Below are 22,487 nucleotides of genomic sequence, written 5' to 3'. Positions count from 1 at the left end.
GAGTTCTCCGTGTCCATTTACATGCAGTAGCGAATACCGCGATTGATTCAAGATTTGTATATCGTACTGAAGGTTTCTTTACCAATCAACGTAAATGCAATCAGATTTCACTAGCAATGTATAACACAGCAATGCTAACGTTTATTTATTAACAGAATCCAGCTTTATTTTTTCAAAAATTTAAAAAAACCGCTTCCGCTAGACCTACTTCGTGCCTACTCTACGAAATTTACTAATATATCAAGCTACAAGCGAGAATCCCTCAGTTCGTTTCTACGATATACATGAGTTTACCTTGCACACCTAGTTAGTGAGTATGTCTGCATGGTTACTAAATGTTGACTTGCGTAAATTGTATTTTACGCGGTCTCTCGTCGACCTGATGTACCTTTTGCCTATTCTTGTTAAGGTAAACCCGCGGCAGCTAAAGGCTATCCTGCTCTAAGACCACCTCGACATACTATTGATTGTGTCGTAAAACATTTTATTTCGTAGTTCCCGGGCGCTTTTGTCTCCAAGTTTGTCTAAAATGAAGTAGTCACGCCTGCGAAACACTTCATGTTCCAAGGTACGTTCAAAATTCAAACCTGTAGGCCTGTTTTGAGTTTATTAACAGGGTAGAAATGGCGTAGACAATTATGAAGAACTGACACCATGCCTTTTCTTCGTAATTCAACTATGCCTAATATCAACAACCCTGATCAATGCCGTCTATTATATGCTAATTTATACTGTGTAATTTATCCACTTTTACAGTATTTTCTCGACATGAGTATACCGTGGGCATCAATCTAACGCGATAGAACCTTGTTAATGAATTTTCCCTTGATCAATTTATAATTACAGAATTTGGCTTCTTAACGAATAGTTTTCAAGCTACCTCCTAGACACTGTATAAAAAATCTACCAAAGAATATAGCCTTGATGCTAGTAATCTGGGTAGCCAGTTTTACCAGGGATAGTTTCTACTAGGCTCTCATAGGTTTTAATGTTTGCACGAATATATCTACAATGATTCTCCCAATTACTACGTCCATAGAAAGTCCTAAAGATTCCAATTTTACCTCATAGACTATTTTCCAGGTGCTTTTTCCCCGCCTATATACTAAATTACCTGTGTCTTCTTTGAGACCTGTCTTATTCACAAAGTACGTGGCTTATGGTTGTTCCCTGTAGCTGGCGCGATGGCCACCGACCAGTCTATCAGAGCTATATGCGTCCGATCTTCACGTGCTTGCAACGCATTTAAGGCGCAGGCTCTAGGCTTGACCTACAAAAGCAGTTTCTGATAAAACAACGCTATGAAACTGTATCTAAACCAAACGGAAAAAAATTGCCTTCTGTTCGCTAATTCCAGTTAGCGATACTGGCACACGCACACAAACACGCGTATGTGTACACATCTGCTCATTTTTGTATAAGAGCTCTAGTAGATGAAGAGCAGACGCTGACGTCTAGTATTTCTGTCAGAATAATTTGGAAAATCGTCATATTTTACAATTACACTCTGTGATTGATAAAGCACTCGGACTCTGCATACCTCAGTGCGTATGATGCCCACCGGAACCATAACAATCTATTTAGTTTTAGGTAGTGTTTTAACGCAGCTGCGCTTACCAGTTTAACTGTGGCGCCCTACAGTCCCTACGCAGATGCGTTTTGTAGCAGCATTACTGAAAACCCTTCGCTCAGTTCTGCGTCGTTGGCTAGTAGTATGTAAACAGATGGGCGGCAGAATAGATTTGGGTGCGATTTATTTCAGGCTTGAAGCTTGCTCGGTGAGCAAATCACTTCACGACTCTGCCTGCAGGGCATGCGTACTTCTACGTAGAATTCGATATTACACGTAAGTTCATTTGGATCTCGTCAAATGCTCAGCGGTGGTCCCTATGGCAGAAATTGGCGTCAATATTTCTATAGTAACTGAGAAATGTTCTCTATAAGAATTGAGAATGGGCTCTGCATTTATCGGCAACCGAATTCAGTAAGTGGCGCGCCCTTAAATTTAGTAAACAACATCTGATCAACCCTACGAATTCAGGATTTCCAAACTCGAACGGACAGAGCTGGTTGATAATAGCCAAAATTCATATCCGCCCTTCTGCGCACAACAACAACAACGGTATCTGATGGCCAATGATATCCAATCTGCTTTTGGAAAAAGAAAGTTTAATAGCACCTCATACTTACTTAACGCGCCTACGGATCTACTTAAAAGCACCCACTGTAAGTTATTGCAAAGTACAACTATTTCCTATTTCATTTAAATAAGCCAACCGTGATTAACTGTTGTCAAATGATTTTAGAATTGATGATAGGAAAATTCGGCCACAAGTCACAGAAGCTTTGCTAGTAACAGAAATTACATACATTTATACACTTTGCGAGAGCTATATTTGTTTACTCTTGTAGTTATGCTGTCATTGTTATGTCAGGGAGAATTCCATGGCGCCACCGACGTTTGGTTTCATTACTTTTCTGGCAGATCCATTATTACGCTAAGACTCTTTAGCGAAAAAATGACCAGGAGTGATCGATGTCGATATAACATAACCAGATGCCATTCGTGTCAATATGATTGCATCGGCCGGAAAAACGCGTATAGCTTTCGAGTTGGTACAAGTAAAGCGACGCGTGCGGTCAAGGTTATATTTTGTTCGTGTGACCCAGTTCGGCAGCACTGTTCGAAAAGAAGGTCCAATTCAGTAACGGACGAACGAAATCGCACATTTCGCTGAATCATTATCACTTCAGCAATGCTTGATTGGCAATCTAGGTTCAGTGATATGACAGGGTTGCCTGTCTAAACCGCCTAGCTCCGACGAACGTTGTTAGAAGATCAGCGGATCTAACATTTCACTGGAAACCTGCTAACCTAGTTTAAACAATTCACCCTGAACACCCCTACACCTATAGTTAATGCTACTTAGCTATACCGTTCATCGACCAGATGACCGTTAGATGATGATTATATACATATTTGACATTTTCTATAGAAGTTAGCGGAACGCCGTTATCAGCATTTCATTCGATAGAAACTAATAGCATATCAGCAAAGCGAAGTAAGGACGCAGCTAAAATAAGCTTGCAAGTCCAAAGGGATACAATTGAAGTTAAATACCGCTCGTCAGCGATTACAGGGCAATAATGTCCATCTTCTATGCCAAACGCGATGAGAAACAGCGGCCAATGGCCCGCTAATATCGCATCCCGCTGTGCGCGGTTCGTTTTAACTGTATTGCCATGTTCACTAATTGCGAAAATCTATTCTGATCAGAACATCGTGCAGCTGTGAGCTCTGTGCATTTAGTTGCTTCGACGCGAACTAATTGGCGACCTTTAGCGTTTTGTTATCAAAAATAAGCCTAATATTAGGTTGCTAACGGTAAGCTTCACTGGTCGGTCAGAACCACATTATGGCCATCTGCGCTTCATCGGGATGAAAATAAGACATATATGGTCGACGACATGGAATAGCTTCTGGTATTTGATAGCTGTTACTGGGTTTTGGAGGGAAGTGGCTTCAAAAAGATAGTGGTGGGTATGTTGACCTGTCTAACTTGATGTAAGTTTGCAATGCTACGACTCGATAGTATATTGCACGCCTATCCTGAGAAAGGTGTTTAGAAGACATAAAATTTGAGCATTAGCGTGCCGTTTGCTGTACGTACGCTTACCTACGAACCGTAGCAAGCGAAGTATAACATCGAACTTCAATATACATCAAGGTGGTCTTTGCGCTCCCTACTGTTTCTTCCGCTTATGCTACAATGAAGTGTTGGAACTGTGATACTGATTCAACAACTACTCGAGGCTACTTAGATGTTACGAAAGATCTGCTAGTACTTCACATGTAATGCATAACGAAGGCAAGAGTCGAGTGTACGCATACAGCCATATGCACATGATATCCACGACATGCAACAGTAGTAGCATTATTGCGGATCAGGCGCGAAAATGGGTCTATTCTGTTTTCTTTCAGCATTGTCTGCGCGTCAGTTATTCTGACATCCAGGCGCAGACGCGTTAGGCCATTGAAAAGCCAAGGATAAACTGATCGTTTGATTCATTAGTCCTGTGCGTGTGTGTCCTATACTTCATGTGGCGCGTGTATAGCTACCATCATTTGACCCTGTGTTAGTCGATAGTCGAGCCAGAATATGACACTCATTAATAAATGACCCCCGAAGCACAACCGCCCGGAGCAGCTATGTAGAAAGGTCCTAAACTTATTCGATATACAATATTTATGCTCTGAAATATCACCCGTATTGGAGTACGGTGAGAATTCAAACCAAAAAAACTAGTTACTTCGATCGGCTGAAAGTTTCGATCTTGTGATACAGGGGGGTATTATCGAATCGAGTCATACGTATTTATCTAGTATTACTTTCATGGTGTGGTAGGCGCGTTTGTGCCGCAATGATTTGACAAATGGAATATTTGCTCTTCGAACGATTTATATTTTAATACTATCTGTAAACAATCATATCCGATGAACGTTTTTGCATGCCTATTTAAATTCCCCCAAGTTCTCTCAGGAAGGGGGCCCCTGATTTTCCAACATAGCACGTCACATTAGAAACAACCTCTTTCTGCGCTACTTCCGAGGCCGAATTCGATGTTACGGTTGACATCTGTCACTTTTTATATACCTGATCTACATGCACCGTGCCGTACGTAAACTGCAGTGCAATATGGCGAACAAATTGATACAGCAAATTCTGAAACAAGAAGATGTCGATATATGCGATGTGAGAATTCGACGTTGTTCGGCGACCCAATCGGCCATAATGCTGCTCCTATTTTTCCGCAGATTGGCTTTTGTCTCGGTAAACACGCGGTCCTGAGCACGATAATACGGGGTGGTATTTGTAAGCAGGACTGTTTTGGCAGATGATAATTCGTACATGATGACTACTGTGTTTAGCCTGTATCCAAGACGATCGCTTGTGTTTTTTATGTGTTTCTTTTTTTGCTTTTGCGACGGCAATCGCGTCGCATGTGCGGACGCAACTTTATCGCACGGTTCAATGGCTGAGCTGACAAACACCGCTCATTTATCGATGTAATCGAAGTCTGAAGCAACTTGTTAAGTTTACCTTAAATACGATGCATCCCAAGCAAACCGCTATCGATATATTAACTACAAACTATAAAAACAGGACGTGTTTCTTAGGATGTTGCATCGGACAGTACGTTGCATATTCCATTGCTGCGTTTGTTATTGTTCTACACATTGTTACAGATTTATTATGAAATAAATCACGTAGAACGAAAGCTGCGTAGAAACTGACAGGCTCATTAGGTTAATCCAGCGAAGTTTTCGAATCACGGGTTACGCGTTCGTTTTAGGAACGTACTTCGTTTCGCGTTGGGAGCGTGTCGTCTGAAGCAGCGCTTTACGACAGTATTAGCTACTTACGCAGCATCAATAATTGGCCTATCCTGTAGAACGAAGAAGGTGGATCTTCTATTAGATTTATTGCCCTCTTAGGTATTTTATCCTTCATATCGGATGAATCCTCAACAAAGATAAAATAGTACTATATTAATCTAGAAGTTCATGTAGTATTTATTCGGGTGTGTCATATGGGCGTGACGAACCCAAAAAATAACACTTCTCTAATTAAACCTTCTCGCAACAAAAGTTGTAACTTTAGACAAGAATGTAGAAGGAGAAAAACTGAACAATTCAATGCATTTTTTCCCGTAATGCCCAGTAGATGTTCAATAAATTCATAAGTAATACCGCGTTTAGCTTTTTCTGAGCCCTGGATAAGCTACCGAGAAAGAACCGTTTTAATTTTCTACTTCTCGACCCACTACCGTACAGGGTGTAGCAAATCAACTTCGAAATTCGGCTGACACCTTTTCCTTCGACCAAATGATTCAATTTTTCGATTCCTGTTATGAACATAAGCTTACTAAGGGTAGTTCATAGAGTAAAGGAGATCAATTGCAACTAATAATGTTTAGGGCAACAACGATTTGCATCTAAGAGTCAATACTTTAGGTAGGTAATTTTTCCGTCGGTCTTCTGTCGCGTGCTATCAGCTCTGTGGTCAATTTTATTAGTGTGGTCTGTCCCTATCCTGACAAAATCAGCAAAACCCCTACGTTAAGCTTTCCTGCCCTCGTTCACAATAGAAATTTGCTCCCAGTCCGCGAAATTTTTGTCGTAATATCAGTGAATGAAAGCAAAAATATCTGAACAATATGGCATGGATAAACTGCATGAAAATAATCCATCTAGTAAGACGTCTAGTAATTTTTGACATTAAGAAATAGCTATTGCGAAATGTGGTAACGCGCGAAATTAAAAGAAAGGATTCTTGTGTTCGAAACGGGGGCATTTGAGGTTAATTGGTGCAAAACTTTCCAGCTTCACGGAGCCATCAGTGTGTAAAAGGATGAAAGATCTAAATGTTACTCGCCATACAGGTGAACGCGTACGGAACTAAGGGTCGCTTATTATTTGATTAACTTAAAACAGGTTGTCTTATTAATAGATTTCATATGACTTCCTCAGCCATATGTAGCAAATTATACTGCATCGTTTCAATTAAGTAAATAGCTTACATGAAAAAAATTAGAATTTTTTTAAGTTCCTTTCATGCGTTAACGTGAAGCAACATTGCTCCCGATTCGAACCGCATCATACGCAACTTACTACGCAACGGCAAATGATAAGCAGAATCAAAACACGAAGTGGAAGAACCACGAACGAAAACTATTGTGATTACCCACACACATATCTTTCCTGTTTGTTGTTTTTATTGTGTCTGTATTTTCTAATGTTCGCAGCTACCGATAGCCGTAACAGCCGCTAGCTTAGTCACTCGCATTCGTATTGCAATGGACAACAACGGAATCATGTTTTCAGAGGCAAACGCTAATCAAAACATATTTTTGGCTGGATCGGTACTTTAGTCCGTCGTTTTGGACCTAAGCAAAATTACTTGATGTAATATAACGCTGAAATTCACTGCAAAGTGCCGTCGATTATGGCCTGACAGCAAACAAAGCTTCTGTCTATATGGTCCAGCCGTCAACCAGACCGGACGTAAAAGCGCCCATCAGAAGCGGTCGCCAGAACTACACCAACACTTCTGAATGTCGTCTTATCGGATCAGCCGCTCCGCGGGCGTCGTCTGTTCTTCCGCAAATAAAGAATCGCCTCAATGGACCTAACCTTGATTAATGGATAGCCTTAAGGCGTTGGATATAACAACGACAACAGCAATTAGTACAACCTTTGTAGATGTTTCACGTACGATCATATTAGTAAACCCGTCGACGGTATTCAATTGGAGAACATAGGTGTGAATGGAGGAGAGATTGCATCGTGGAACCTCTTTGTCCAGACAAATGATTCTGTTTCGATTCGAGTTACTTCACACCGGTCTACCACTAATAAAGCGATACAACTTTACTTTCAAGCATGGTAGGCGGCTATGTTGCGACAAAGAGGAACCGAGAGACAATCTACAAATCTGTATCGGCGTTTACATTCATGGCGGTACGTCGGCGGCGACCAGACGGCGAGGCGTCGATCCCAGATATTTCGTTTCTATATTGCCGCTATGACCAGAAAGGTAGACTGCAACGACCTCTATCTCTCTGAAACTCCAAACGTGTGATTTATCGAGCTCTGGAAACAATAACATTCGTTAGACGAACTTGGAAGTCTTAAATTAGCGTACGTATTCTTTTTTCTCCTGCACTTTCACTGCATATGGATGCTTAAATAGGCTAGTGTTTGATACGTAACAATATCAAAAGAACCATTTATATAGATACGAAAAAACACAACCTACAGAACCGGACTCCGTTAGGCGAAAGCGACATTTAGCATCACGGGACTCCAATAATAATAATCAAGTAGACAATCGGTCGAGAGCTGCTATTTTCAGCCACGAAACATTCCATTAACATATCGATATTTATAATATATGACTTGGGTTAGTAAATGTCATATATATGTTGTCCCGCTTCAGTTATATTATCAGACAATAATGGCAGAACGATACCAAGGATTAATCGAAACACAGCCTTTACCGACTGTACATGTCGCGCGAAACACACTTGCGGTAGTGGCAGTCTGGATGCCGGACCCGTTCCGTTGACTAAGCTAGCTACGCTGCCGGACCAGTGCATCGTCGCCTTACTTTGGACCAGCTATGTCAACAGCTTGTATCAGCGTCCTACCCATTGGCCAAGTAGTTTGGGTTAAATAACTAGACTCAAACAGTGCTTGTGAAATCTTTTATTGAGTGACACAAGACCAAGCTGTCTGGTCTCTACGGTCATCTGCCAGCTCGGTGAAAGCGGTTGCACCTTGTGGTCGGTGTCTCGGAGGCAAAAAGCCAGACTCTGCCTAACTGGGTTGATGTTAAGGTCACGGCCGACAGATAACCACGCTTGTGTGGAGGCCCGGTTCATTGTCGAGGGCCGATAAGGCATTTGATGGTCCCGTCTGGGTGGGCTTTATTTACCTAATATCTGTAAATTCTACCGTCGAAAGGTCGTATTCTATTTAAGGGGAAATTCATCATAGGGAAGGTTTGCTGCGCTGTAAAGGATGTTTGATTCGCTTTCCTTCACGGTAAGTTCAAAGTGTCTCAAAGCCGGCATTGCAAAACTATTGGATTGGCAGCTTGAATCAATGATTAAGCAGGTTTCCCTTTGCTTTCTATGAATAGCGATCTGTTCTTTACAGCAAAATAAATCTTCCTTAAACTGGCACTACAGCATTGGCGCCTCTGTCGTTTTTTAAAGCACCAAAACTTCAAACTTTCGCCATCTTTTCATGTGACGGTGACGGTGACGCGCCCACAATAAAAACACATTTCGAGTTAGCATTGTTGAAAATTAATCCAGAGCAGTTAACCTCCTTCGGGAGATTCGTTAGCATCTAGAGTAAGATCTACGGCATCGTTTATAGAGGTCCGCTCAAAGACCTACGAATTTACTTTGTAAATGCGCAACATCAACGTATTCACACAACATTTACGTACAAATCAGCTAGGCGGCCAGGGCATGCGGTAACTTTTATGTATATTGACTTTAGATTTTTACATCATGTCTAATACGAACTCGATTTCTCTTACTAAGAGCGTCTTGTTGTTTCGCTTCATTATTACGCATTTACCAGCACAACTAATTCGAATGATCAAAGTTAGTTATGCCCATAACGAGCCTATCTCTAGCGCATCGGCCCAATTTTCCTCAGCCACCCAATGTGCGTTGTCGTGCCAACGATGACCTCACCTTAGCTACTACTAGCGTGCACGCCACCTGCGGAATCGTGCAACGCATGACACGATGCATATAAAGACAACCCACACTCTAACGTTGATACCGGGGCACTCACACATGTATAAACACACACGTGTGTTTTAGCTAGCTCTACAGCGGCAAAATACCCACCTGGCGTCGGAGCTCCTTCGGGATGTTCCGGACGGGGAGCCATCTTGAGGTCCGTCTCGATAAGAGAGTTTTGCCGCCAGCCTTTGTGCGGACCGTCGGATCACTGTGATCACGCTTTCTGCAAGTCCCCGTGAAACGAAATGGCGAATGTCCGTTTGTGTTCGTCACACATCCGTCAACACCAATCGCGGCAGAAGCCGCCGATACCGGCTGCTGCCTCTTCGAATCGTTTATAAGACCGTAGTAGCAAAACAAGTTTTCGCTTCGGTATCGCTGCCTGAAATGCTTCAGGCTGTCAACTACTGAGCTGGCACGCGTTACCAGATGACAGTGTCGTTGGTATTGATGCCGACACTTTATCGAAGGTTGTTGAGGTCGTTGATAGCAGCACCGTTCAAACTCGCAAACACCAAGGTAGCTGTTTGGATAACACCTATTAAAAATATGGACTATGATCAAGTTACGGTGTCTAACCGAGATCGACGATGAAGTGGCGGCAATCAAGGTTGCCAGCGCGTTGATGGGCGCTCGCAGAGCGGCGGCGGCGGACTGCGCCGGTTTCCCCGTAGCGATTTCCGTCTCCTGGAAATTTGCGGGGTTCGAATAGTACGACGGGATGGTGGCACCGGCGATGACGCGGCTGTACGCTGGGCGCATCGAGACACCCCTTAAGCGAGTGTCGCTAACTCAAAAAGTGGAGGTAACCAAACAATCAATAACAACAAAGACAACACGAAAACAGCAATACAAACAACAACAATACCTCACCAGTACGAGCTCCACAAAAGGCACAGATAGTATAATCTGGAAAATGAGAGACACACTATCGATCTCGTCCTATGCCCGTACGAAGGAATAGGCCGTTTTCGTTGTCTGTCAGTTTCGGCCGCTTGTTATTACAACATTGTCAACATCGATGGGCTAAGTAAGTGAGCACTCAGTTCACTAAAGACACATTCACATGACATTAGCGTAGAGTTACGATCAATGCTCACACGTGGTACTAATCGCAGCAAGCAACGCTCTCTACAGACTCAGAATAATTTCTAATAGAGCTGTTTTGTTGTCGAAATCACCACTGGGTAACGTAAATAATTGACTATGATCACTCCGGGCCGTACGCTTCTTTATGCCTTTTGTTGGTTGAATTGTAAAGACTCTGCTAAAGTAGACAACATCCCTGCGTTTATCAACAAGCTACGGTAGCAAGCTACAAGTCCGGTAAACTTGTCGATTTGCCTGCATTTTTCTTTTCTAAACGACCTTTAAAATCACCGCGGCAACATGCAATAAATCGCGGTTGCTGAACAATTATTCCAGGCTTTGGGTCCGTCCCTTTTTCCACCTTTGGCTAGGAGACGATCTCTGTTTCCGCCGTCGCTACGTTATACGTCAAGTCACTTGAAACGACTCGAAACACACACGAATTTCGTCACTGAATCGCCGCTAGCAACGCACAACTCATAACATAACGACAGACCTGCTCCTGCAAAAAAATTGCGCGTCCTGCTATGAACCTCACGTTGGAACCAACACGCAAGCAATTAAGCACCGTCACGGATCCCGTGTCAGAGAAGCTCGTGGCTTGAGCTTGCTACCTTAAGTCTTGCTTCGAAAGAATTTGGTCAGACCGAACGCTATCGCTCGGACCTCTCGTTTCTTCTCGCCAGTGACAGACAGCTTTTACCGCTACAAAACAACCATTGCCAGCGTTGCTTGTCCTGGAAGGTGCTAACAGAAACAACAGCAGCAGGAGCAGCAAAGCTCCCTATCTGACAACCCCTGTCTACCAATGGCTGTCTTTCCGTGACAGCTGCTACTACCGCTAGCTCTGTCGTAGAGCTCAACGCTGCAGCGGCGTTCTTGCCTGCCCTATATCGACCCTCGCTAAGGCCGACTCAATCAGAAAGGGCAGGAGGATGGCGCCTAGTCGCTCTCCGCCGCAAAGAGTCACCCGTCATCGTTTTCCGTACTCGCCTATCGAGAGATAGCAGCAGGAGCGGCAGGTCAGTCGTCCTCTATAATCCGTGAGCTCATTTACCAGAACAGCAGACCACCGCTTGGCTGGCACTGTTGTGCTGCTCTTACTTCTGCTGCTGTTGTTGGATGGCATCAACCGTGTGGCGGGCAACATGCCCCGATGACGTCACCGGGGCCCTTTCTGGTGCGACTCTCGCCTCCTGTATGCCCATGCGGCAGTGAACCTGCGCCGCGCCGCGCCGCGCCGCGCCGACAGATTAACCCAGCAAGGTAGTTGGGTTTTCGACAATCGCCACCTGGAGCGAGCGGATCAGTCAGTCCAGGGCTAGTGTACCGTGGTAGGTAAGGCGGCGTGGGGAGATCCAGTCGGCTATTGATTGAATTTGACAAGCAAAATTTGTTTGGAAAGCTATGGAAACTGGCATTTAGTGATAAACCATACAAAGACTATTCGCCCAAAGCGACTTCTATTGTGTTCGAAATGTGTGTTGGTATACAGCATATGTACATGGGTTCAATCAGCCCGCAGCATTCGAAGCACAAGGGCCAAGCTCGTATGAAGAGTATGAGTGGCAACAGCGTTTGGTATAGTACAATTTCCAGCAGCAGCTGAGTACCAAAGGTCAATAAAGGTGAGACCTATCCTATCCTATCCTATCCTCGCTAAGTTCTCCGTATTGTTGAAACTGTTGCTTCCAAGCGCATAGCTATTTGTGGACTGATATTACAGCATGTGTTATGTCCAAAGCCCGTTTGTTACAGAAATCCATCGTATCAGCGGTAGCCCTGGAGACTCCTGATTTGATAAGGGTGAGGGTACAGCGGAGAGTCGAATAGTTCAGACAGATGGGGCGAAAGCGCCTCAAAAGGGTCGCAAGAGATTACCATAGCGTAACCTTATGGTTGTGGGCTCTCAGTCTGGTCTGCGTCCATCGTCTCCAGCTATAAATTCTCTCGGTTACGTTAGTCCCGCTAGCACAGTGGAATGTCCTCATGCTCAGAGAACATGGTTCTACCAGTAGCATTAACGGAGCAATGGCACTCATATGATGATAGCCGTCAATAGACTAAGTACCGACTCCTATGGGCTGGGTATCAAAAAGGATAAACTACTACATTTTTTTATATATGGAAACATACGCCATTTTCTCAAATGTGTCTCTATAACACTAAATCTGAGCGAAACAGCTGTCTGCTTCGGGTTCAATCAGCAATCGATTCAAATTAGAACGCGGCCTTTAGCTTGCGATCAACTAGGAGCGATGCTGGAGCTTAAAGTTGCCGCGGAAGTTTACTTAATTATGGATAAACCTGCAGCTCTGTTCATTAGCCCAATTTGCACCGGACATTAACGCGATCTCTAGTTATCCTCCCTCAGTTTAGAACCAACTGTCGAAAAGGTATGGTTTTTTTTCGCGTTTTACATACGTTGCTAGCCACTCTGTACGCCGAACGCTGTAATACTGGCCAACCGTCATATGTCCAAAGCATGGTGCAATCAGATGGGACCCGATTTTTAGAGCTTGCCCGCCCTGAGAGCTGCAAAGAAGCAGGGTATCATGAATACCAGAAAAGCATATAGTCATATATATATATATATATATATACGATCTTTTGGTTTCTCCCGTTGATAAATGACCTCATTCGCTTTGTATAAAGGCTTGGCCATTAAACCAGCGGGGCGCATGAATAGCACACTCCTTTACCAATACGAGTTGGGTAGCCTTTTCAATATAAAACTGAAAAATTATTCTCGAGTGGGTGATTGGTTTATTAGACATAAAAAAAAAGCGAATAATATAGCCTACCTGTATGCTATGAGTGTACGTAAAAATGTTGATTTCGTTTAAATCTGTACAGTGTAATTGATAGATAGCAAACAAGTAAATGTAAAACAACCTTACCATTTTTTATAGTTGGCCAGTGTACAACAAAGCACGGAGTTACCAACTGAGCTCACACCCACCATATTTTCGAAATAGCTTCCACGGCTTTTGAGAGATAATCGCACATCGAATAAATCGGAGCTACTAGTAGTTTGGATTCGAAGTTGTACTACGGTCGTACTTCCGGTGAATTCCAGCGTCTCCTCGTTTTAAGCTTAGGTATTGGCGTATGGTTTAGTTATGGGGCGCTGGATCGTGTCGACCAAATCAACAAGCGATTTGCCAACATGGGGCATTGTGCAATTCGAGAGACTCAGAGTGGATTGGAGACATTAAAAACTAATGAATGTATACGCCTTCGATTTGCCAGCCTGCCTATCCTGAACCTGGATAGCGATAGAATTGGAGCGCAACTGCTCTAGCATTCTACAAAGATTATAAACGCCTATTACTAGGCTGGTCACATTGGTTTTATGATAGGGATGAAATGCGCAAAGGTCATTAAAGATTAAACCTATGAGTATTTATATTTATGTACAAGCGATCAGAGTGGGAAAACTATCGAAGATATTACCACCGTAACGTTTCGCGTTAATAACAATAATCGTGGTTCGTAGTGTTTTTCATCCATTTAACTCTTAACCATAATAGATTTGTGCTTAATAGAAATACCGAGTTATCGAATAGGTATTGAACACTTTCCTACCTAAGTGGTTTTTAAAGTCACATATCTCGGGTTATATGAGTCGCGTCGGGCGTCGGACGCTGAGATTCAGCGGCAGCAGCGCTAGTAGATGCGTTAAAATCGTCAAAATGATCTTCCTCGAACTCAAATATAACGCCCCGAAGGTACGTGGAGTTTCTGCGAACGAAACTGAGTTACAATTTTATGGCGATAGTTAGGCACAAATACTGCTTAGTTCATAAAAAAAAAGGTAGGTTTGATATTTATCGACCCAAAGAAGGTTACACATTTAATGTAAAAGATACTCCTTATGCGACGTTGAGTAAGCCCTACGCGCGACTAGCCACAATCTCGCCAAGGAACTAACAATCTACCGTTATAAACTATTTAAAATAAGTTGAGCTACAAAGAAGAAAGTTCGACGTTCGGCTGTTACACGGATCTTACAATTAAGAATATCTGCTTCAATTTTGGTTCGAAAACTATCGGAAAACTCTATAATTGCAAACTGATTAAGGCGTGGCCTTAATTTCTGTGGAACTTACCTAAGTTAAAGGCTGAACACGACGTGACTGTATTAAGTGCGTGTCTAAACGATAGCACTGAGCGTGACTCGATACGTTTTCCGTGTGGCCACGTCAGGGCATCTAGGTGCACACAACGCACAAATGAGTCCGGATCTATTCTTGACTTTTAATTACGAAGGATATAAACAAATGGCGACGATGAGGATAGAGTGCGCCCCTCTCTACCTACTCGACGAATTCTCTATGAGCAGTACATAATATATTAACTAATTTGTAAACTAAATACGACTGACAAAGGATCAAATACCGGTAAAAAGCTTTTCTATGTTGTTGCATCAAGCTGGCAATGATCTCACGCTGAGATTAATGCCGTACGTAAACATGACATATATTCAAAGATACATTATATCAATACGTCTGCTTTTCACATTTCCAGACGGTTTAGAGCCCGTGTTATCTTGACGACGACCAAACATGATAATTTAAGAAAACGCAGGTATAGTGAGTTTAATAATTCCTGAGGTGTTGCCCATTGCCGAGAGCTCGACTAATCCGTTACCTACCTAAATGCTCAATTATTTACTCTCTTTGATTTTTTTTCACGAAAGTTACATGTTCGACCAGTCCAGCCTTTTTCTGCCACCACATAGGTATCGGTTGCATGCGTTCCGTAAGTTAAAACAACTCGACGTAAGTTAACGTATAACACGTTCGGTATGAAATTGACGACACGATGTCTTGTTCATTTCGAACAACAATCGTACTTCGTATGCGTGATTATATACCGTGTTGTTAGATTGCTCCTACATGGACGGGTCTACAGAAAAATGGGTTTATTTAATCGGAATATTAGCCGAATTACAATGGCCTCATGGCGATCGCGTTTACGACGGCTTTAGACGTAGTGCACTAATTTGCAATGTCAAACGGTCGGATTTTTTAATTTAAATAAAAATATTTAATTAAGCACAATATAGAATGACGTATATCATAGAACATAAATTATTCTAGCTAAACATGAATTAACTGATAGAAATCCGATAGAGTGGTCTAGATGATTTGGCATTGCACGTCCATGGCTGCTAACTAATAATAATAATAAGTTACCGCAGATAAAAATCGGTTTCGCTCTTATTTTCCCAAGAATATACCCATTTCTGTGTACTCCATTCATATGGGTACATAATGAAAGTGTTTGGAACTTCCGTATGTTAAATCGGTTTAGCCATTTCTGGTTAGGACCTCATCTGAAGGCACCTACATTCGTAATTCCGTTTTCAACGTTTTACATGGTACCTTTTTTGTATAAAATTCCAAAATGATACCTAGAGACTATACGAAATGCTTCAGGATTGTCTCAGCCGCTTTGCCTTTGACACGAAACGCTCACATGTCCTATGCTTAGGCAAACACGTTACTACTGTGATGCGACATGCAGGGACCATGTCACCGATTACGTACTGAGCGATATGACTAGATTCTCGCTATATACAACTGGTTCAGGACGAAAAAAAGAACAAATAAGAATCACAAGCCGAATATAGACTACCAACAGCTGAACTACAATTCGACGAGGGTTTGAGATGAGGTCTGTATAGCGGGTGCGTAGGTGAGGCCTGATTTATCGCAAGCCTTTCTGTCCTATTTTTAGTATCAAGGTTCAAACATTTCGGCCGTTTAGCGGCATTTGGTGTTAATGGAAGCTAGTTTTTGAAGGTAGTGAAGACTGCAAACAACCAACAGTTGAGATTGATTGATCAGAAATTTGCCTAAAACCTAGGGAGCTTCAGATTGGCGAAAAAAAGACTGAGCACAAGTAGCTGCGGTAAGTGGCTCTCCCAGCAAAACTTTAGGAAACATAGACGTTCACAGACGTACCTTCGCGCATAGAGGTCGTTCCACTGGCGCCAGCAGAAACGTCAGGTCGGCAGCTACATTTGATGTGGATATACATGTACACTCGCTGAAGATTAGTTCTCTCAAAGATGACCAATGGTCTAGCAGGAGTGCGTTGATTAGTAAGCTTGTTGATCATGCGATCACTCTTCAGGGGCTGCGGGTTAAATTCGTCTGTAGGCGTAATTACAGATGAAGGTCGCCTCCGCCTGAGACTGAAGAGGATACGACAACCCCAGGAGGGATATGAGCAAGTACGCGTTCAATCAAAATACCAACCCGATTTGCTATCTACGCCGTTAGTGTGTTTTCGCTAACATGAACACGTATAGCTAGCACTATAGCCGAACCGCGTAGAAAACACAGCCAACCTGAAAGCTTTAAAGGACGAGGAAGGAACCGGACGTCACAGTAGATAGCGTCATCTGAAATTAGGAAAACCTTAGACTGACGTAGGCCACTGTATCAATACCTCTAGCGTGCTACTTAATGCGAACGGATGCCCATTTGTCAAATCAAATTGGTGGCACGCGAATCTGTGAGTGAGTCATGAACTGATCTACGTAACAGTGAGTAAGCATCTATGTCGGATGTTTAAGATACACATACGATAAAATGAATATAGATGATATTCAGAGTCAATTACTGCAGTTGAAAAAGATTGTTGACCCAATATGAGCGCTTTAAAGTAAGATGATGCAATCGATCTCCGCGCAGGAAAATTCAACAATGGTGGCACTTACAACATCCTCCCGGTAGCCTAAAGTTTCTGGTTCGAGTACTGCTGTTAGGCGACCGAAATTACTATCGATGGCAGTGAACCGTGAAAGCGAGCTCCCGATGCCATCAGCGTCTAAGTAAAATCAATGAGTGAAAAACAATGGAGTCCGGCATATTTCAAGAAAGTGTTGACAGGGCACATATTTGACCCGAAATAGACGTGGTCTAAAGACGACGATAGCGAAGTTAAGTAATAGGGACTTAGAGGCCCACTCATTACTACATCGTCAGCCCCGAAGGTGCGTACTCATGTCTTAAATTTTAAACCATTTTCGTCTTCGTTAGCTTACGTTACACCAGTTCTTGCAGACATGCTTAGGCCTATTCGTGGTGCTGGCTCAATCTCAATCATTGGTATGAAAGTGCTACGGAACAATGCCAGGCCTGTTAGTATTATTTAAGATACGGCATTTGATCGAATTTGAATAACAGTATTAATGTCATTTATCTAGCTAGGCAAAGCCATCCGAAAGCGTCTTATAAAATAAGATTACGTTTTTTGCCTTACAAGCAGCACGCTGTTCCGTACAATCGCTGTACGGCACCCCTGTCCAGAGATACATACGAAATTATATGTACGAAGTGTCCTGAATGAAGCAGCTTCCCTGTTTGCATATCTCTTAACCATTGATTTCTATTATCATAAAAGGGCCAAGAATGTGCAACCTTCCTACAACATAAATGTAAACTCTTCATTAGATACTCCTTGTACGTCTTCTCCTATTTCTTCAAGTTTACGCGATTCAACTGCAGCGCGGGCAGAAAGGATGAATCCTGTCAGGCGAGTCCTCGTGACCGGACACTGAATAGTTTTAATCTGAATTCTCACATGTGCTCCTATCAGTTGTCAAGGAAAATCATAGGGTATCTCCTTTCTGAAAGCCTGACTAACACGGGGAGCTATTTATCGGATAGATTCGGCTCTTCTTACTTTTAGGAGCAGATTTACTATGATGAATTTAATTTAGAATTTCGAGAGATCCTAGATAAGCTCACTACCTTGAACGTGCGCGAAAACAATATTTGGCGGCATCCAGCCTCAAGGGCGAGATCCCCAAGAAGGGGCATACGCAGGGATTTTCCAAGTCTGTAAAAAAATATATTGGACTGTGACTTAGGTTCAAGTTTTTGGGCGTTCATAGTCTACAATAACCTGTTAACTAAACTACTTTGAGATAATGTGTAATGTTTCTTCAGATTCGTGTAATGGTGCAGTGGTTGCATGATTTCGTAACAAACAGAAGGGCACTCAGGTGGTGCAGGCTCGAAACCAAACATCGACACGCTTTCGTGCTAAGCACCGGCCGTCTGAAACCTCGCTTAACTAAAACAGTACCCGACGTAGAACTCGAAGTAGTCCTTTACTGGCCTTACAGACAATAATACGATTAGCTATCAGTCGTATTCCAATTCTGTTTCGGACCCTGTGAATATCTTTAGAGCATTTCTTCAACGGAAGTCTCCTTGTCGAAAAAAAGAAAGGTAAGATATGGATTCGATCACCGCACCTGTCTGCGATTATATCACTTAATCACCTTGTTTTTAGCCCGTCATATCACGATCTAGTCGTCGCCAGGACGGTTGGTTAAATCGTATACCAATCGTAGCCAATAATCGATCCATGTGCAACGGTTTACATACGCAAGCTCGAGGTAAAATAGATATAACAAATCTTCCACATGTACGAAGCGTAAGAAACTTCCTTCGAAGATTCGCCTTGGTCGTATTTGCTTTATAGCAACAATTCCATATCTGTAACTACGCATCGAACGCTTACATTTTTGAGCAGTTTTCCTTACTTAGTAGCTAGCATAGGCATTCATTACGCCAGCTCTAATATGTAACGTGTGTCCTATGTGGGAGAGAACTGTTACAGTAAGAAATTAGCATCTATCTCATCTGAACACGATCGGAGTACCGGCCTGCTGACCACGTTGAGTTCACGTTGTCTCATATCGTCGGAAAAATGATCATCTTTAATGTCCCGCTCTTTGTCTGAACGCTATCAGAACTAGCTCGACACTACCTACCGTCAATCACTCCTTTAGCAGCCACCCACGGATGGCGGGTCAAACCACCCAGATTTATAGTACTATGGGCCATTTTGTTCACCAGATTGTGCTATTGAGCTAGTTAACAATAAATTAATGGTGACTCTTTATTCATTCCCATAGAAAACCGTTCGTTTCTGAATCGACGCAAGCGATCGCTTGCTTATTCATCCAAAGACTTCTTCAACAGTGGTGGCTCAGCAGCAATGCATATAGATGCTGCAGTCAAACGAAAGATGAATTTATGACTAACTAGTGTTTTGGTCAGGATCGGGTAAAACGTTAGGCCGATAGTCCGTCTTAGCAGAGCAGACCGACGTATGCCCACCCATCGATCATCTCTGCTCGAACGACAAGGGTTACGGTTCTTGGATGGCGAAGGTTTCCCTGCAGGCATGCGCATCATTCCGTACGCAGCAAGTAAGATAAATATGACCGCTGCCACTTTCCGGGCTACTAACTTAAATCTAACTATTCCCAGTTCTAGCATGAAAGATATATGGCGCGCATTTTCCTCGTAAATGTACCAAGCACGCTTTTAAAAAATTCCAACTATCGCTAGTGGTAATGTAATAATTTTTGCTATACATTAGCAAGATTTAATCGGCTTGCAATATATCTTCATTTCGGAATTTATTCCCTGCCGGTTTAGTAAGTTTCAACAAATCAACGTTGAATTATACACTTTCTGCAGCTCTTTCACTTTAACACGGGCAGACAGAGGCGTGACTAGTTGAGCCAACGTTGCCAGTAATTTAAATGGATGATTAAGCAAGATTCAGAACATGCTATATTTCAGCGGGAATACAACAACTTCCTCCCTATTACACATGCAGTGTTTGTTTTTTACCGACATTCTGTTGTTGGCGCATGTCTAGTATGTATTTTACATACACTTGTCGTACGGGTAGTACGGGTAATTTGCAGACTGATTATCTTTTTATAATTCCGATTTCTAGACTTTTACTACTTTATCCAGGGGCCTTGTCACTGCACTGTTTTGTACAGTAAATCCCTGCACAAAGCGACATTCGTATACAAATCGAAAGCTATTTAGATTGTGACTTTATCATAAATGAAGAAGGGACGGAGTTTTCCTCGATGGCCAGCCCATCGCTTCGTGCTTCAGTTACCTGAACATATGCTTTGCGTGCCAAAAGTCCTATTATTATATGTATACTCTTTGAGAGAATAGATGGGGTTGAACTAGAGAAAATGTGACCATTTGTTCCTCTATTGGAGATGGTCTAACTAACGAGGTGAACCAGTCGTCCACAGAGAGTAAAATAAAACGTAATCGTTATTCAGCGGGTATTTGACTCGTAACCAGGATATTGTCTTCAGCATTAGCGAAAAATAATGTCCTATGTATCAGGCTCTAGACGAAGGACATGGAAGTAGCTCAACAGAAACTCAATAGCTGAGTATAATAAACAATGCCACTGGTAAAGGGTCCGCCAATCGTGAATCGCTATTGTTGAATGATTCATCGCGTAGTTAGCGTGGTCACATACATTCTGAACATGTAATAATATTTGTCTACAGAAAATATATTTGTACTAATTCCACAGGCTAAAAACATCTACTAACTTAGCGGCAACGGAATGAGAGCGGAAACTCATTTCATAGTCCAACTTGAGCATGAGCATTTCTATGTCGTAGAATAATAGCTAAACCGTAAACTATTGTCAACGAGGGATCTACTAACTAGTGAATTTCTGCTGGAATCGATAGATTGTTTTATCAACGCTTTTTAGCTTGTATGTAATTTATGCTACATAATGGAAAATAATTTCCTACACTCGTTCGCTTTAGAAACGCTATTCATTGCACCGGCTATACATATATATATATATATATGACATACAAAATGTATCCACATTCATACATATTTGAGAGGTGTACTGAGACCGTTGTATCTAATATTTTTCAGTAAAACAATTTTGTATTGCACAACTATGGGTTGAGCAAACCAACCTTAAATGTTTACTTTGTTTCAGGGCTAGATGCGGGCCCGGAGCAAACAAAAACACTTTTTTATTACAAAAAAAAGTATCTATTTGTGTTCACAAGCACCGAATGACAATAAAGTTAAGGAAAATTCAGTCATAGCTGTGTTGTACGATCATTTACTTGCTAAGGATATGGCACGGTTGATCAGGTACCAACCGCATCATTACGTCCGTTGCATCATTATCTAAGCAGTAAATACCAATGCAACGAGATATTTTTCAAAGGCACTTAATAAAATCTTTCGGATAGGACCTATTTAAAGGTTGAAACCTACGTAACGCCGCGAGATAACCCTTATTACGTAATTATACCTGTCGCGAAGTAGCGGTTTCTGAAATAAAGCAGAATTAACTATGGATTAAAGAAACAGCCGCAGCGGAAAACAGATATCTAGGTAGCAGTTTTTGCTACGTAAATCTCACTCATGGTTGGACGTATACGTATGGTACTGGAAAGCAGTATATATAAACGAACAAACATATACATAATCTTGACGACTACAGATTCTTATGCTGCGAAGCATTTACAGGTCAACAAAACTTAAAGATAACACCATATCATAGTGTTTCAGTGTATATACTTTGCTTCGTCGGTCCTCTTTTTCAAGCTCAAGAAGAAGATTTTGCTTAAATTATTAAAGCGTTTTTAAATCAATTACTCGGTGGTCCTAGGAGGAGTCTCGAGTTCAGCTATCGCCAAGGGCATCAGCAAACTTGTCGGACCGCTGGGGCAAAAGGCACGATAATGTAGCGGAAGAACTAAAATTTTCTAGCAGAAGCGTGCCAGATATTGCATACATTTACCATTTTTTCAGAGCTAGCATATTTGCACAGTTTTTACAATATGAGGCAGAATAATATTACATACATGAATATAATTCACCTAGGACTTACATTACAGGCTTGATTTAGCGCTCTACGTGTACTGGGGTACACGCTAAACGGTTCCTCGCTTTCCACTTAACAGAAGAATTCGGCTACGGACGGGGGCAGACAACATACGACGCGCTAACCGAGCTCAATAGCATTAATTAAAGCGGTAGGATTTCCGTCTATTACGAGACTACAAATATAAAATAGATTAAATACTGTATGTAAATCTATTTACAGTTGAAAGTCTTTTTTAAATAAATAAATCTGCTCATTGTTGCAATGACTTGCGTACCTCCTGCTAATTTCATAAATGTATAAAGACTACCCACATATTATCAGGTGACTTTTTTAAAAACGTCCTAAAT

General features: G+C 42.2%; 1 protein-coding gene and 1 long non-coding RNA gene across 5 annotated transcripts in view; one reads left to right on the top strand and one right to left on the bottom strand.

Moving 5' to 3' along the window:
• The window catches only part of LOC111252791 (uncharacterized), a 35,596-nt gene extending 24,074 nt beyond the window's left edge, over positions 1 to 11,522 (bottom strand). The window contains exon 1 of the mRNA XM_022811239.2: positions 9,433 to 11,522. Within this exon, the coding sequence (XP_022666974.1) occupies positions 9,433 to 9,475 (43 nt within the window). The 5' untranslated portion in view covers positions 9,476 to 11,522. The remainder of the gene's footprint in view (positions 1 to 9,432) is intronic.
• LOC147755008 (uncharacterized) lies at positions 1,624 to 22,413 on the top strand. 4 transcript variants are annotated; one of them, XR_015329876.1, is made up of 4 exons: positions 1,624 to 2,226; positions 16,561 to 16,979; positions 17,124 to 17,425; positions 22,151 to 22,413. It is a non-coding gene; the product is annotated as an uncharacterized LOC147755008 (long non-coding RNA). The 4 variants fall into 4 exon arrangements; XR_015329875.1 differs by lacking the exon at positions 16,561 to 16,979 and adding an exon at positions 6,808 to 7,702; XR_015329877.1 differs by having other exon boundaries at positions 1,625 to 2,226; positions 16,561 to 16,975.
• Positions 22,414 to 22,487: the final 74 nt, after the last annotated feature.

This window comes from Varroa destructor, unplaced genomic scaffold (assembly GCF_002443255.2).
Source record: "Varroa destructor unplaced genomic scaffold, Vdes_3.0 BEIS01000006.1, whole genome shotgun sequence".
In the NCBI taxonomy this organism is placed as follows: Eukaryota; Metazoa; Arthropoda; class Arachnida; order Mesostigmata; family Varroidae; genus Varroa; species Varroa destructor.
Note: the sequence above shows the minus strand (reverse complement) of the source record. Positions and strands in the feature narration are given on the sequence as shown.